At 58.2% G+C, this 14,925-nt stretch overlaps 3 protein-coding genes across 4 annotated transcripts; 2 read left to right on the plus strand and 1 right to left on the minus strand.

Moving 5' to 3' along the window:
* Positions 1 to 3,992: 3,992 nt before the first annotated feature.
* Positions 3,993 to 7,306, plus strand: LOC102112496 (ADP-ribosylhydrolase ARH1-like). The gene is made up of 7 exons (XM_005526823.3): positions 3,993 to 4,032; positions 4,100 to 4,323; positions 5,026 to 5,124; positions 5,196 to 5,301; positions 5,864 to 5,943; positions 6,014 to 6,197; positions 6,683 to 7,306. The coding sequence occupies exons 1-7, from the start codon at positions 4,022 to 4,024 to the stop codon at positions 7,053 to 7,055; spliced, it is 1,077 nt and encodes a 358-aa protein (XP_005526880.2). The 5' UTR covers positions 3,993 to 4,021; the 3' UTR covers positions 7,056 to 7,306.
* A 1,163-nt stretch (positions 7,307 to 8,469) lies between these two features.
* CCDC61 (coiled-coil domain containing 61) lies at positions 8,470 to 11,389 on the plus strand. Of its 2 annotated transcripts, none has more exons than XM_088065595.1 (14): positions 8,470 to 8,525; positions 8,983 to 9,143; positions 9,224 to 9,306; positions 9,404 to 9,561; positions 9,635 to 9,763; positions 9,859 to 9,934; positions 10,017 to 10,099; positions 10,188 to 10,300; positions 10,395 to 10,473; positions 10,581 to 10,645; positions 10,734 to 10,812; positions 10,883 to 10,946; positions 11,027 to 11,105; positions 11,194 to 11,389. In XM_088065595.1, exons 2-14 carry the CDS (start codon positions 8,996 to 8,998, stop codon positions 11,289 to 11,291), a joined length of 1,254 nt encoding a protein of 417 aa, XP_087921721.1. In that variant the 5' UTR covers positions 8,470 to 8,525; positions 8,983 to 8,995; the 3' UTR covers positions 11,292 to 11,389. The 2 variants fall into 2 exon arrangements, with proteins under 2 accessions (XP_087921721.1, XP_014111282.1); XM_014255807.2 differs by having other exon boundaries at positions 11,039 to 11,105.
* A 274-nt stretch (positions 11,390 to 11,663) lies between these two features.
* BLOC1S3 (biogenesis of lysosomal organelles complex 1 subunit 3) lies at positions 11,664 to 12,592 on the minus strand. The gene has a single exon (XM_005526870.3). It carries the CDS (start codon positions 12,590 to 12,592, stop codon positions 12,110 to 12,112), a length of 483 nt encoding a protein of 160 aa, XP_005526927.2. The 3' UTR covers positions 11,664 to 12,109.
* Positions 12,593 to 14,925: the final 2,333 nt, after the last annotated feature.

The following is a 14,925-nucleotide window of genomic DNA, read 5'->3' on the forward strand; positions in this document are numbered from 1 at the left end:
AGAACAGGACTTAAAGGGAGCCCCTAGGAAAGATGGGGAGGGACTCCTTGTCAGGGAGTGTAGTGATGGGGTAAGGGGAAATGATTTTAAAGTGAAAGAGGGAAGATTTAGATTAGATATTAGGCAGAAATTCTTCCCTGTGAGGCTGGTGAGGCACAGAATGTCCAGAGAAGCTGTGGCTGCCCCCGGATCCCTGGAAGTGTCCAAGGCCAGGTTGGACAAGGCTTGGAGCAACCTGGGATAGTGGAAGGTGTTCCTGCCATGGCATGGGGATTGGAATGAGATTTCTTCCATCCATATTCTAGGATTCTGTGGAGGCCACAGGGGGTAAAAAAGACAAGGACTCGCTCTGACAGTGGCAGACCTGGTGGGAAGACCCTGATTAAACTTCCTAGTGGTGACCTTGGTGAAGTCTTCTCTCTGTTGCTCCAAGGAAGTGACTGAATCCCAGAGGAGTCTACAAGGAATGCCTGAAGCAGAGATAACTCTTTTTTCCTCCAGGTGCTCGGATTTGAAAATGAGAGAAATGATGGCTTCATCAGCAGCAGCACCATATTCCCATTCCACCCTCGGCCAGGGAGGGGCCAGCCAGCAGCAGGCAGGTTCCTCAGCACCACAGGGTCTGCCTGGCAGGATCAAGGGGATGTACAGCCAGAGGTACCACGCCAGGGAGAGGGCCCGGAGCAGATCCCCACAGTGGGACAATGATCTCTGCAGGTGGATCATCAACAGCACCAACTCTGGCAACTTAACAGGAAGGAGGAGGAAGAGAACCAGTCCTTTATGCCTTGACTGTGCTCCCAGGAATGCCACAGCTCCAGGACCCTCTAGCAGGATCTGTCAGCAGGTGCCTGTACCAAGCCTTGCTTGGGTGCAAACCTTGCCAGCACAGAGAGAGCTGGGCAGATCCTCATGGCAGGACTATGCTCTCTGGAGCCAGGTTGTGGAGATCACAAACTCTTACCAGTCAGTGAGGAGGTCTGAGCGTCCCAGAGATGCATGTCAGACAAGCACAGACTGGATGATGCAGCAGTACAGCATCTGAAACAAACAAAACCCCACCTGTTTGGAATCAACCAGCAGAAAAGCCATAGCCAGAATTAAAACTCCTTGTTGGCTTGTGGAGGACCAGACCTAAGTATGTTTTGTGTCAAACATTCTGATTATTACAACAGGGAAGGACATTGGAGGAGAGTCCTGCAGAGGTGGGGCAGCAGTGTGCTGAGCCAAATTCCTGCTCTGCTTTGACACTCATGCTCACTTCCCAGAAGAGAGCCAAAAGAGCTGGCTGTGCATGCATGAAGAAAACAGCTCAAAAAATTAAGTCTGTGTAGTAGTTTGTTAGCCACCAAATTAACTATAAAACGAAGCCAATTGCCTCCCCGGCTCTTTTCCCTCTTTTTCTCTGGCTTTTTTTGTCTTGCAATCCCAGCTCCAGATCATCCACACTAGAACCAGCATGGGATCTATGGACTGGTGACAAGCTTTGTTCTCTCTCCCTTTTCTGTCTTTATTACTCTCCTCCCTTGGTTTGTCTGGACAAAGCATGGCTGTGATATCCTACCCTGTGCTTCACACTGAAGTTTGCTGAGGGAGTGGGAAGCTTGTGGAAGTGTGTTGTGCCTTGTTATCCAGCACCTTTGAGGAGCTTGTGGTGGGAGTTGAGAAATTATTGAAGTGTACTATATGAAATTAAGGGCTTGTCAGCCACCACTCATGGAAGCCTAATGTAGGATTTAAGGGTTTATTAGCCAACATCTTTTAAGCCTAAATATTGGGCTGGTTGCCAGAGTTATGGCAACAATAAAACACAAAGAATTCCCTGACACATCATCCAGTGTCTTTGTTGCGGCTGATGACAATTTACAATGGACATCATGCCTCTGACTGGTGAGCTGTGACATGGTCATGTAAGAGTCATTTACAGGGTGTTTCCTTCTTCGTAGGCTTCGAGGCAGTGGTGGAAATACCCATCATGAGATGTTTGTGTGATGAGATTTTGAAAGCTGTGTGCTTGCATGTGCCCATCTAGCAATCTGGTGTTTTTAAACACAGAGTTCAAGTCACTCCAAGGGACATGGGCTGGATGTGCCAATAGTGACTGAAAAGGGCTTGCAGAGCCAGGCCCTGAGGGTGCTGCTCACCACAAGTATGGAGCCAGGAACAAGCAACATCTCCCAAGGGTCAGGAGCTGATCCTGCTGAATGTCTTTCTTACCTGGATGCTGGGGCAGAGAGAACTCAGCAAGCTGGCACAGGACACCAGGAGGAATGGTGCTTGGGTCAGGGGACTCGCCCCACTACAGCAGTGACACGGGCAGATTGTCAGCCTGGATGAGGAAGGAGCAGATGATCTGACTTCTGCAGTTCCAGACAGGAAGCAGAGGAGTGCAGAAAGTACCAGAAGCATCCCTAGTAGGGAGCAGCTTGCACAAAGAGCACCAGCAGCCTGCCCTGATCTCCTCTCAGTGCTGCCTCTAAGAAGGAAGCACCCAGGGAGACATTGCAGAAACTTGCCCAGCTCTGCCAGCTGGTCCCTCATCCACAAAGAGGCTTGGACACGAAGAACAGGAGTCCCTTCAGAAGTTCCCTGCTCATCCAGGCGGGCTGTGATCCCTGACAGCTCGTCTTTCAGCACACAGGGACAGCCTGCTGCTGTGCCTTCAAGATTACTTTCTTGAAGTACATCCATCCTTCCTGGATCCCTTTGTTTTTAAGGGCTGTTTCCCAAGGAACATTCCAAACCAGCTTCTTGAAAAGGCCAAAACCTGCCCTCCAGAAACCCAGTGTGGAAATTTTGTTAGTGCCCCTCCTGGTTTCACAAATTATTGAGAATCCTGTTATTTCATGATCATCAACCTGGAGGTTATTATTCAAACAATAAACTTGCCTTCAGAACCAAACCCTGTGTGAGGTGGCACTTTAATCTCTGTAGAACAGGGCTTTGGTTGGTTTTTTGTTTGTTTTGTTTTTTTTTTTTTTAACTGGGAAAAGAGCCAAATTGCCTGAAAAGAAGGCTTTGGAGAGGAAAAACCCTGCTTGGAATTCACAAAAAGAGAAGTTGTGAACTGAAACATTTTTGGACACTAAAAATGAGACTTTGTAGACTAAAAGGAGCTGATTAGGAAGCCAGAACTAAGACCTTGGGAAGGAAACATGAAGTTTAGGATCATCCCAATGTAGATTTGTAGCACAGTCAGGACTTCTGTCCAATAAATGAGGGTTTGGACGCAAACAATGAAACCCTGTGCCCTAAAAAAGGCAACAGCTAATATAAAAGAGGTTGGGAGCCCAAAACTTAGGATTTTGGCCCCAAAATGGTGGCTGTAGGCATGGAAAAAATTAATAGTTGAGAGGCTACAAATTGCCTTGCAAATCCTGCAATAGAGGTGAACCTCTCTGGCCCCAAGAAGTGAAGCTTTGGTGCTGAACAGAGGGCTCCAGGCACTCCAGTGGAAACTTTGAGTGGTAAAAAAGGGATTTGGACCACCCAAAAGAAGGGTTGGGTCTTAAAAAGGGCTTGGGGCCCTAAAAATTGAGCTTTGAAAACAGAGAGTTTGAACCCTGAAGTTAGGTTTTGTGCCCTCAAAGGATGCTTTGCTGACACAGTTTAAAGCTTTGCCCCTAAAAAGAGATGTTAAAGCTAAAAAAAAAGGCCTAAAATAGATGTTAAGAGTATTTTTGACCCTAAAAAGAGATGTCCTTTGGGGCCCCAAAAATTGAGCTTTGAAAACAGAGTTTGAACTCTGAAGTTAGGTTTTGTGCCCTCAAAGGATTCTTTGTTGCCTCAATTTAAAGCTTTGCCCCTAAGAAGAGATGTCCTTTGGGGCCCCTGGAGCCTCTCCTTCCCTCTGCCTCCCCCACCCAGGATGTCCCTGGAGTCCCTCCCTGTGTTCTCCCCCTCGCTGTGGGGGCAGCAGCTCTGTACCTCCCATCCCCGGGCTGTTCTGGTCCCCTTAAGGGCCCGTGGCCAGCACTGGCCCCATGCCCTGAGCCTGACAGGCGTTCCCAGCTGCTCCACCATGGAGGAGACGTGAGTGCACCAGGATCTCCGGGGCTTCCCCCGCCGTGGGCACCCCCTGAACCCTCTGTTCCCGCAGGGTGCCCTCGGTGGAACGCTACGAGGCGGCCATGGTGCTGAGCGGGGTGGGGGACGCGCTGGGGTACCGGGGGGCCCGCTGGGAGTACTGCACCTCGGGCCCCCAGATCCACGCCGAGCTGGCCCAGCTGGGTGGGCTGGCAGCCATCAACCTGGAGCCCCCCGAGTGGCCCGTCAGCGATGACACCGTCCTGCACCTTGCCACCGCCGAGGGGCTGGCCACAGGTGCGGGGGCTCCGTGACACCCCACTGACACAAGGGAGGGGTCCCTGGGCTTGGGGTCCCCATTGTTGTGGAGGGAGTGTCCTCAGTATGTCCCCTAGAGGATGGAGAGTCCCTGCTCTGTTCCTTGGGCTGCGTGGTTGGTGTCTGGGGGTGCGGCTGGGTACCCCCTTACAGCCCCAAATATGTCGGGGAGGTCCCCATTACATCCTGACTCAAACTGGAGGATTTCTGGGAGGAGCTCTGGGAAGGTCTTGTCCAGCTTTGGGGGCATCTTCATTCCACTTCCCCCCACCTTTTAGGGGTTTCCAGGGAGGCTTTGGCGGGATGTGTATCCTCGTTTCCTCTGGGTGGGGTGGCATGGGGAGTGTGAGTCTGTGTCTGTGTGTCTTCCCTCATTTATGTGCCCTTTCCTCCTCTACTGGGTGCTGCAGAAGGGGACATTTCCCCCTCCCATTTTGGGAACCTGGAAGAGTACCCCTCTCTCACTCAGCTTGGAGTGCTCAGGAGGATTCCCCATTTCTCCACAAAACTAGTGCTGCTTCCCCTCCAGTTTTGGGAGATCTGTGGGGCAGTGTCCCCTTTCCCCACATTTTTGGGGGTGGTGCAATGGGGATCTTCTTATCCCCTTTCACTTTTGGGGGTGCATGGGGCCTCTCCCTGCCAGCCTGGGTAACCCAGGTGGGTGTTCACACCCCTGCACAGGCCTGGAGGGGGAACCCCTCCTGCAGGAGCTGGCTCGCCGCTACGTGGCCGCCATGGGGGACATGGAGGGACGCAAGCCGGGACCCAGCAGCATCCTAGGTGAGCAGAGCCCCAGGATCCGGGGAGAGGCAGGGGGGCTCAGGGAGCCTCACGCCCCCGTGTCCTCCCAGGCACCTCCCAGCTGCGGCCAGGGGAGCCCGAGGGCTATCGCATCCCCTTCAACCCCCGCGGCACCGGCTGCGGGGCCGCCATGCGCAGCCTGGCCATCGGCCTCAGGTGGGCACGCTGAGGGACACCTGGGGACACCTGGGGACACCTGGGGACAGGGATGTAGGTATCAGAGATGGGGGGGTGGGGACAGGGATGTGGGGTGTCAGAATGAGTGGAAGGGGGGACATGGGGATGCCACATGGGGACACAGGATGGGGATAAGGGGGTGTCAGAGCTGGGGGAATGGGGACATGAGCATGTTTGGGCTGGGAAAATGGGGTGGGAAGGGGACATGAAGGGATGGGAGTAGGGTAAGAGGGACATGAGGATGTCAGAGGGACAGGAACAGGGGACACAGTGTGGTGGGGACATGGGGTTGGTGGAGCTGGAGAGGACAAGGTCCAGAGCTTGGGGACATGTGGTGCTGGAGCTGGGAGATTGGGGACAGAGAACATGGAGACAGCAACAGGGCAGAGGGACACAGGTCACAGAGCAGCTGAGAGTGGGACGTGGAAGTGATGGGGCTAGGAGAATGAGCACAGCAGGGACAAGGGTGGTGGTATGGGAATGGGGATGAGGCTGGAAATACAGGAGCAGGGGAGTGGGGACTGCTCTGATGCCAGCGCAGGTACCCGCACACCTCGGAGCTGCCAACTCTGATCCGGGTGAGCATTGAGAGCGGGCGCATGACGCACCACCACCCCACTGGTGAGTGCCAGACTGGCAGGGGTGGCCAGGAAGGGATAGCAGAACACCACTGAAGCCCGTGTCCTCACAGGGTACCTTGGAGCACTGGCAGTGGCCCTCTTTGGGGCACTGGGGGCTCGGGGAGAGCCCCCAGAGCGCTGGGGGGCTGAGCTGCTGCGAGTGCTGCCCCTGGCATGGGACTACGTGGAGGGCACTGGAGTGGCTGTGGAGGAAAATGCTGCTGCCTGGCCATTCTTTGGGGAGGCGTGGCACCGGTGAGCGGGTACTGTGAGGGTTCTGGGGGGACACTGGGAGCACAAGGAGGGGCTGGGAAGGATACTGAGAAGGGCTCAGGGGTCTATTCATGTCACTGGTACCAGCCAGGCTCTCTGCCAGTCCTGGCAGTGCATCCCAGCAGTGTCACTGGTGCCACTGCTGACCCTGATGCCCAGTCTCTCCACAGGGCTGGCAGTGCCCGTCCTGTCCCTGCTGCACCCAGTGTTCCTCGTGTCCCTGCCAGAGCTGCCATCCCCTGGAGTTCCAGGGGCACTGGGTTTTCTTGGTGTTATTGGTGTCCCCACTGCATCCAGTGCCTTGCTACCCCCCCAGGTTTCCTGGTTGTCCCAGTGTCCCCACAGCTATCTGGGGTCACAGGGGCTGCTGGAGAGCCACAGCCCAGTGACCCCCAGTGTCACTGGTTACCCCATTGTCTGGTGACACCAGTGTCCCCAGTGACCTCAGCGTCCTCATGCCTCTGCAGGTACCTGGACTCCCGTGGGCTCCTGGAAGGCCGTGGCCCACCGCGGGTGCCATCCCTCCCATCCCCAGCTGAGCGGGACACGGAGTACCTGGGCTGGGCACTGGAGGGGTGGCCAGGGCGCAGCGGCCACGACGCACCCATGGTGGCCTTGGAGGCGCTGCTGGCGGCCGGCGGGAGCTGGGAAGAGCTGTGCGCCAGGGCGGTGCTGCACGGCGGGGACAGCGATTCCACGGGGACCATTGCTGCTGGCTGCTGGGGGCTGCGGGGAGGGCTGCTGTCCGTCCCCCCGGGGCTGCACTGCCGCCTGGAGTACCGCGGCCGGCTGCGCCACGCTGCCCACCGGCTCCACGAGCTGGCCTGGGGAGCACCGTGAGCGTCCCTGCTCGCACCTGCTGTCCCTCTCCACGGAAAGCTCCCGGGGGCTGCCACAGCAGAGACCAGCACGGGGTCACAGGGGAGTTGGCAGGCCTGGGAGACCCTTGGGTGAAGCAGGGCCCTTCAGGGTGTGCTGGGGTGCAAGGCGAGCCCCAGGGAGAGCACCACAGCTGTGTCCATTGTAGTCCTCCCCAGGCAGAGCCCAGAAGCCGCCCAAGGAGCCTGAGTAAAAAAACATCTCCCGAGTCACTCCGTGTCTGGATTTGTGCCCTGCGCCTCTCGTCCTGCCTCTGCCAGCACTTAAGGTCCAAAGCATTACTCTTCACATTCAGCCCCAAGCTTCTCCAAGTGCAAACCTTTATTTTTATAACACAATCCTCAAAAGTATGGAAAACAGCACCACTTTTAAATCAACAAAGCCTACACTTGGAAGACCAAATAGACCATTTAAACCAAACCGACATCTTCATGCTACATTTATACATTCAAAGGTTTATGTTTTTAAAGTTCAAAGACTCATTTAGAGGGCCCAGAGTGTCGTTTTGAAGGCCCCAAGTTTGATCTGGGTTACTCACAATGCCATCATTGTCACCCACTGCACAGACAGACCCACGGATGCAGTCCTGCCTCAGAAAGGCTGCTGGAAGTCCCCGGGGCAGGTTGGGGGTGTGCTGACGAGTGCTGTATTTGCTCTCCTCCCCCTTATTTTGTGGGGACCAACGTCCTGGGGATCTGGAGCCTTGGGGCTGCTCCTTCCAACCATTTCATGGGGAAACTTTGTAGTTTTGGGGAGATCCTCCCAAACATTGGGGCCCTCTGGTGGAGTCCTGGGGCTTCTAGAGGCGTCCCCCAGACTGCCTCCAGTCTCTCACTGTTTAATAAAAGCGGATTCGAGGCCCCGCAATTTATCGGCGCCCTCCTCCACTGCCTCCGGTTCTGTAGGCCCCCCATATCCAGCCCAGACCTGCCCCGGGCCCGGTAACCCGCTCCGTTCCGTATCCCCCATGGGAGCAGAACGCGACCATGATCAAAGGCGGCCGGAACCCCTCAGGGAGCAAGGGAAGGGGCGGGGCCTCCACAGGCGGGCCTGGCTCCACCTTTTCCCCCAACAAAATGAGTGACAGCTACAGTAACCAATGGCGTAGTGGGGCGGGAGGCGGGGCTTCTATTTATAACCAATGGCAGATGGAGGCTGGCGGGCAGCGTCGAGCTACTAACGGCATTGCGATGACGGGCGGCGCCTGCAGCCAATGAGCAGCGGAGGGCGGTGCGGCCAGCCAATGAGGGGGGCGGGCTGCGGCGGGGCGGGGCGCGGCCAGCCAATGAGGGGGCGGGGCACGGCCGGGAGGGGCGCGGCCAGCCAATGAGAGGGGCTGGCTGCGGCGGGGCGGGGCGCGGCCAGTCAATGAGGCGGAGCCGGCTGTGGCGGGGCGGGGCGCGGCTGAGGCGCGGAGGATCGCGGCGGGCGGTGAGCCTTCCCCGGTGCGGCCGGGGTACTCCCAGTACCTGTCGCCTTAGCACACCCGCCGGCCCGGGCCACCCCCAGTTCCCTTCCCTCGGTACTCCCAGAACAGGCCCTCGAAGCCCTGGGATCCCCGCTGTTCCCCAGGCAGCAGGCCCAAGGCCATGGCTCTCCCCTTGTTCCTCTGTATTCTCTCCACCCCCTCAAACTGCGCCCGCCCCCAGCAGAGCCCGAGTCAACAAAAGCTCTCAGGTCCTTTGTGGTGGTCTGGGCTCCCCGTCTTGCCCCGCGCCCATCAGTTCTGCTCTCGCTCTGCAGTCACCAGCCCAGAATCCACCCCAGCTCAGCTGTCCCGAGCCCTCCAGCTGGGATCCCCTTTCCCGAGGGTACCCTCTCCTTTTTTGGGGGTGCCCTCGGTACTCCTGGGGTGTCCCTGTGTGCCAAGGGTGCCCTCTGCCCACAGACCCTCTGGAGCCATGGGTGAGCCGCGGTACCTGCAGGCCGAGTGCGCTTTCCGGCCCGGGGCACACTCGGTGCGGGTGACCCTGACCCGCTCCACGCTGCGGGTGGAGGTGGAGGCTCACGGCACCGCCGACCTGTGGAGGGGCGAGTTCGATGCCGCCTGTGAGTGCCGGAGGGAGCCAGGGGGGATGAGGGGGTCTCCCACGACTGCCACTGACCGAAATACCCCCTTTTCCTCGCAGTCATCGAGGACCTGACCCGCAAAACGGGGAATTTCAAGCAGTTTGGCATTTTCTGCAGTATGCTGGAGTCGGCACTCACACAGGTGTGGCCGTGCTGCTCCCCCACACACGGCGCTTTGGGGGTACCTGGGGTGGGGTGTGTGTCCCACCGAGCCCTCCTGCTTTTCAAACTTTCTGCAGAGTAGCGACTCCGTCAGCCTGGAGCTCCTCACCTACACCGACTTGGAGACCCTGCATAGCCGGAAAGTGGGGGCAGTCACCCGGCCTCTCCCTTCCACCTCTTCCTCCCTCAACACCAAGCGCTACCTCATCCTCATCTACTCTGTGGAGTTCGATAGGTGACAGGGGACAGCAGGCAGGGGTCACAGGGGCGTGACTCCAGCCTCACCTCCTCCACGTGCTCTCCTCCAGGATCCATTACCCACTGCCCCTGCCCTACGTGGGGCGGCCGGACCTTGCGGCACTGGTGCGGGAGCTGCAGGAGCAGCTGGCGCAGCTCCGGGCCCGGCGCCTGGAGGAGACCCAGCACCTGCGGGACGCGTGAGTGGGGCTGGTGACATCCGGAAGGGTTTGGGGATTCCTTCCTTACTTTGTGAGACTGGAGCCCCCAGACCACCCCCTGCCAATCCCCCCAGGCTGTGGCAGGCGCTGGAGGAGAAGCGGGCAGCAGAGGCCCGGCACCAGCGCGAGTACCGGCAGCTGGCTGCAGAGGTGGGCTGGGAGGGGTTGGGAGCTGCTCTTGGTAGGGACAGGGGCTGCCAGATGCACAGTGAACCTTTCTCTCCCCTCGCAGCTGACCCAGGCAAAGGCGTCGGAGCAGAGGCTGCAGCTGCGGGTGAAGAACCTGACAGCTGAACTGGCCTCCTGCAGGAGGGGGTGAGGCTGGGGTGAACCCTGCAGGAGGACCCTCATGACCATGGGGTGTCCCCCTGTGCCCCTCTGATGGTACTGGTCCTCTTGGCAGCCGCCAGAAATCTGCCAGCCCGGCCCCACGCCCCAAGGAGCAACGCTCAGCATCCCTGGAGAGCCACAGGAGCAGCCGGGGCCGCCCCTCACCACAGTCCCTGTCGCCTGCAGGTGTGGGATACTTGGGGACACACAGCCAGGAGTGGTGACAGGGCACGGCTCACCCCCTCCTCACCCTGACCCCTCCTCTGCCTCCCCCTCTCAGGCTCCCACCGACCACGCTTCGACCCCACTGCCTTTGTCAGGAACCGTCAGCGCCAGCAGAAGGAAGCTGAGCTCAGAAGGTAAGCAGTGGTGACTGAGCTTGTCACCGTCCCTCCCTGGTACTTGGGGGGTCTCCTCTCCCCTTCAGCCCCATGTTCCCCCTTACCACCATCTCCCTGGGGTGCAGCCAGCGGCATGGAGTGGCTTCTGGCAGCGCCAGCCCAGCAAGGAGCCACAGGCGCAGCTCATCTGGTGAGTGGGGAGCATGAAGAGGGCTGGGGGTGCATCCATTGTGTGGGGCTCCTTCTTTAATTCCCCCCATCTCCATTTCTCCCTGCAGCTGAAAGCTCCCGGAGCTGGCGCTTGGGAGGGAGCTCTGGCAGCAAAGCCAGTGAGCGCCACGAGCCCCTGCCCTGCAGGTAACGCTGGGGTTGGGCAGGATGCTTGGGCATCCCTTTTAGCAGCCTTTAACCCCCCCACCTTGGGCAGGGACAGGAGAGTGACCCGTAAACGGAGACCCCTGAGCACCTCGTCCTGCAATGGCCCCTGTATGGTGAGTGGCTGCCCCTTTGGGGTTTCCCCACCCCTCTTCACCCCAAGGCAGGGTGACCAGGAGGTCATTGATGACCCCAGCCTCCCACCCAGGTGCCTCACACAGCTGCCAGCCACAAGCTGCCAGCATGCAGGACTGGTGGCAAGCACCCTGGTAAAGGTGAGGCCCCATCTGAGCCCCTACATGTTCAAGGGATACCCCAATCCAGACCTTTGTTAACCCTTTTTTCCTTCACTGGCCTCCCCAGAGAACCGCTCCAAGGAGCCCTCAGCTGCACTGGCTGAGATTGACGCCCGGCTGCAGGCTCTGCAGGAGTACATGGACAGCCTGAACACCCACATGTGACCCCCTCCGGGGACACACATCCTCTCCCTGTATCCTCAGGGGGTGACAGTGGTGGTGTGGTACAAGTATCCCCCCAAATAAACCTCTGTGTGGCCCCAGAGTGTGTCCTTCTTGGGATGGGGGTGGTGTCCCCCAGGAGGGACACAGTGAGGGGGCTGGGGGCACCAGGGACATCACAAGAGGGTGACAGTACCAGTACTTGGGGTTATGTGGAATACAGCCCAGGCCACCAATCTTGTCCCCTGGGCTGCCAGTGAATTCAAAGGCAACTGCAATGTTATACCAGCACCCATGTCACCCTACTCTGTCCCTGCACCTGAGGGTGTCCCTGTCCCCACTCCTGCAACACTACTGTCCTCTTCCCACTGTGGCTCTGACACCACCACGGCTTTATTCAGTTCCATGTCACGTAAAACAGTGGCATTTGAGGACAATGGTGACGTGCCAGCACCAGGCTGCAGTTCAGGGATGGTGGCAGCTGGCCAGGGGATCAGCAGCAGTAATGTCACCAGAGCATGGAGCTCCTGGGGTACCACACCGGTGTTCTCTGTACCAAAGCCACTGTTTGGTGTCACTGTGGCTACGCTGGTGATGATGGTGGTCTTCATGGTCACTCTGGGATGCTGCAAACATGACCCGATGCCACCACAACTCCACCCTTGGCAGGACGCTGCACTGATGATCCCGACGGTGATGGCCCTGCTGTGGCAGACGCGGTACTGGTGATGCCGAGGACAGCAGGGATGCTGGCAGACGTCTGCCAGGTGTTGGTGACAGCCGCAGTGGGGATGGAACGCGGTGCCACACGGCGCTGCCGGTCAGAGCTGCCCGCGGATGTCGGGCAGGAGGTGACAGGCTGTGACGATGTCGATGGTGTCGGCCACGGCGCGCAGATCACGGCGGGCCAGGCGCAGGCAGTGTGCGGCTGCGGCTGCGGTCACCTGTGCCCGGCCCAGGGCACCACCCAGCCCCCCCAGGCTCCGGGCGGCGCTGCCGTAGCTCTGCCGGAGGGCGCTGCCCACCGCCCCCCGCAGCCGCCCCGTGCCCTCCCGCAGCCGCCGCTGCAGCAGCGAGGGGCCGCCCCCCCAAACGGCCGCCGGCTCCTCCGCCAGCACCGGCGGCGTCTTCGGCCTCTGCTCCTCCTCCTCCTCCTCCTCCTCCTCTTCGGTCTCGGAGGCTTCGCCCGGCACCTTCAGCCCGGCTCCGGGGGCCTCCCCTGCCGTCTCCACCAGCAGCTCTGGCTCCGAGTCGCTCTCGGAGGCTTCGCCCGGCACCACCCGGGGGGGGCGGGGGGCGGCCATGGCCTGGGGGGACACGGGTGGGTCAGGAGGGCCGGGGGCGATCCGGGCTTAGCCCCGCGGAGTCCTTGCCCAAACCCCTGGGCTCGGACCCCTCTGACCCGCGCGGCCCCCCGGCGATCCGGGGGGCTCCCCCAGCCCCATGGCCCCGGCAATAACCCCGCTCCCCACACCGGGCTCCCCCTCTCCCCACACCGGGCTCCCCAGGTTCCCACACCGGGATCCCCCTCTCCCCACACCGAGCTCCCCCGGGACGCTCCCACCTCCCGGCCGCCGGTGCCGCAGGTCACATGAGGCGCTGCCCACGTGACCGCAGGCGGAAGTGGCGGCGCTGGGCATGGCGGGCCCGCAGCTGCGGCCGCTCCGGGTAAAGAGCTGCGGGTAAAGAGCTGCGGGTAAAGAGCTGCGGGTGACAGCGCCGGGAACCCGGCCCTAAACACGCAGCACACACCGGAGCTGACAGCTGCTAGGAGCCGTTTCAGTGCACAGCTCTCCATCCCCCTGTGTAAGGAATGCAGCAGGGACTTGCAGCAGAAGAGCACCGGGATGGGAGGTGGAGAGCCAGGACGGGCCTCAGGGCAGTGAGGAGCTGAGCCGAGCCAGGCAGCGCCGTGTCACCGCTCTGGTGGCCCTCTGTGACAGGGCAGACTCACCGATGCCACCTGCCTGGACTGTGTGACTCCTTTGGCGTGGTCCCACATGGCATCCTCATCTCCAGACCAGGGCAGCACCTCTAGGAACCCCAGGGGCTGGGGAAGGAGCCGTGATGACTCTTGGACACCGAGGCTGCAGAGATCTGGGGGATCTGGGGCTTTGGGGGATGGTGTAGAGGCCCCTTCTGTCATGTAAGGATCAGAACTAGGACTGGGATCAGGGTCCAGAACCATGTTTAGGACTAGAACCAGGACTAGGACTGGGACAACAGTTGGGACCAGGACCAAAACCAGGACAGGAAAACAGCTGGAACTGGGACAAGGACCACAGGGGACACCACAGTCAGGACCATGCTGAGGACCAGGACCAACGTGGTGAACACATCCAGACCCAAGACTGGCACTGGGAACAAGACCAGAACCAGCCCCAGGAGGAGACTACATCCAGACCAAGGAGGGTTGTGGACCAGGCCCACTTGGAGAGACTTTCTCTGCTGGAAGGGCATGGCACTGGTGATGTGACACTTCTGGGGGTTGTGCCTCAGCTCAGGCTGGTGCAGACAGGTGTCAATGTGCAGGACCACATCCCCCCAGCTGCTGCTGCAGCTGTGTGGCACCTGCACCCAGGGACACCTCTCTGGCACCCAGCCCTGGGCTCCCAGGCACCCCAAATCCCAGCAGCCTCGCCTCCTGCAGCACTCTGAGCCCCTAACAGCACCGTGCATCCCCCACTCTCAGCCCTGCCCCACAAAGCAAACATCAAACACCTATCCCAGGCTATGTACAGCACTTTTGAACAACGTGGAATGTCAGTAATGTAGATTTTTTGCAAGTGCATGCTGATGCTCTTAAGCAGCCACCTGGGTTGAGGATTACAAGGAAATAAGGCCTAGATCTCCATCAAGTTTCAGATTTGGACACACACTGTTCAGCTCTGGCATCATCTGGGACGGTTCCTGGAGCTCAGGATATAGAGACTTGCAGAGCCAGCTGAGGGAGGGAGAAAGCCTCAAAGCTTCTGTTCCAGTTTCTCTGCAGATAATTTACCCTTTTTATGGGAACTGCCCTCTAGAACAATTTTTCAATATCCTTGTTCCTCTGGTGTTCCCAACAGTGCTCTGAAGGTGGCAGTGCACAATACATTTTTCTGGTATTTCACCTGCCTGAGATTTCTGTGCTTCAGAAGATGTGGGTGTTTTGGTTAATGCAGTCACTGTATATCTGTATTTTCCCAGATGACTCTGGCAGTTTTCCTTTGTAATTCTTCATTATATTAATGGATAATGATAGCATTTTATCTTTACAGTCTTACACACTGTGAGCTATCTAGTTGTTTCAATTGACTTTTTTCCCTTTTTGCTTTTTTCACATTTCTTGTATCTTTTTTCTGGTACATTTGGAAACAAATCACTTGGAATTCATGTATAAATCCTTTATCTCTAGTGTGTGCTTTTTCTTTTTTTCATGTTTCAACTTTCCAGGAAAAATGTTTCCAGAACCCTGAATGTATTAAATAAACACATCATGTTCCATAAAAGAAACAAACTGGCTCAGTTACTGATAGGGAACTGCTCATTTGTTTATTAAAAGCCAGTGCTTTAAAAGTAAGATAAGATAGCTGGGACTTTAGAAATGATGGAAAATTGGATTTCTTCTCTGTTATTGCAGGTGGCCTGGCATGAC

Source organism: Pseudopodoces humilis, chromosome 21, assembly GCF_049639895.1.
Source record: "Pseudopodoces humilis isolate 2021_Gansu_Grassland_sample_001 chromosome 21, ASM4963989v1, whole genome shotgun sequence".
Taxonomy (NCBI): domain Eukaryota; kingdom Metazoa; phylum Chordata; class Aves; order Passeriformes; family Paridae; genus Pseudopodoces; species Pseudopodoces humilis.

Bases quoted from the DNA above. Each gene is read 5' to 3' on its own strand.
- LOC102112496 (XM_005526823.3), top strand. The intron at 5,125-5,195 runs GTGAGCAGAGCC...GTGTCCTCCCAG, and splicing joins GGGACCCAGCAGCATCCTAG to GCACCTCCCAGCTGCGGCCA. The intron at 5,944-6,013 runs GTGAGTGCCAGA...GTGTCCTCACAG, and splicing joins GACGCACCACCACCCCACTG to GGTACCTTGGAGCACTGGCA.
- CCDC61 (XM_088065595.1), top strand. From the start codon at position 8,996: ATGGGTGAGCCGCGGTACCTGCAGGCCGAGTGCGCTTTCCGGCCCGGG. The intron at 10,100-10,187 runs GTGAGGCTGGGG...TCCTCTTGGCAG, and splicing joins CTGGCCTCCTGCAGGAGGGG to CCGCCAGAAATCTGCCAGCC. The intron at 10,474-10,580 runs GTAAGCAGTGGT...CCTGGGGTGCAG, and splicing joins AAGGAAGCTGAGCTCAGAAG to CCAGCGGCATGGAGTGGCTT.
- BLOC1S3 (XM_005526870.3), bottom strand. From the start codon at position 12,592: ATGGCCGCCCCCCGCCCCCCCCGGGTGGTGCCGGGCGAAGCCTCCGAG.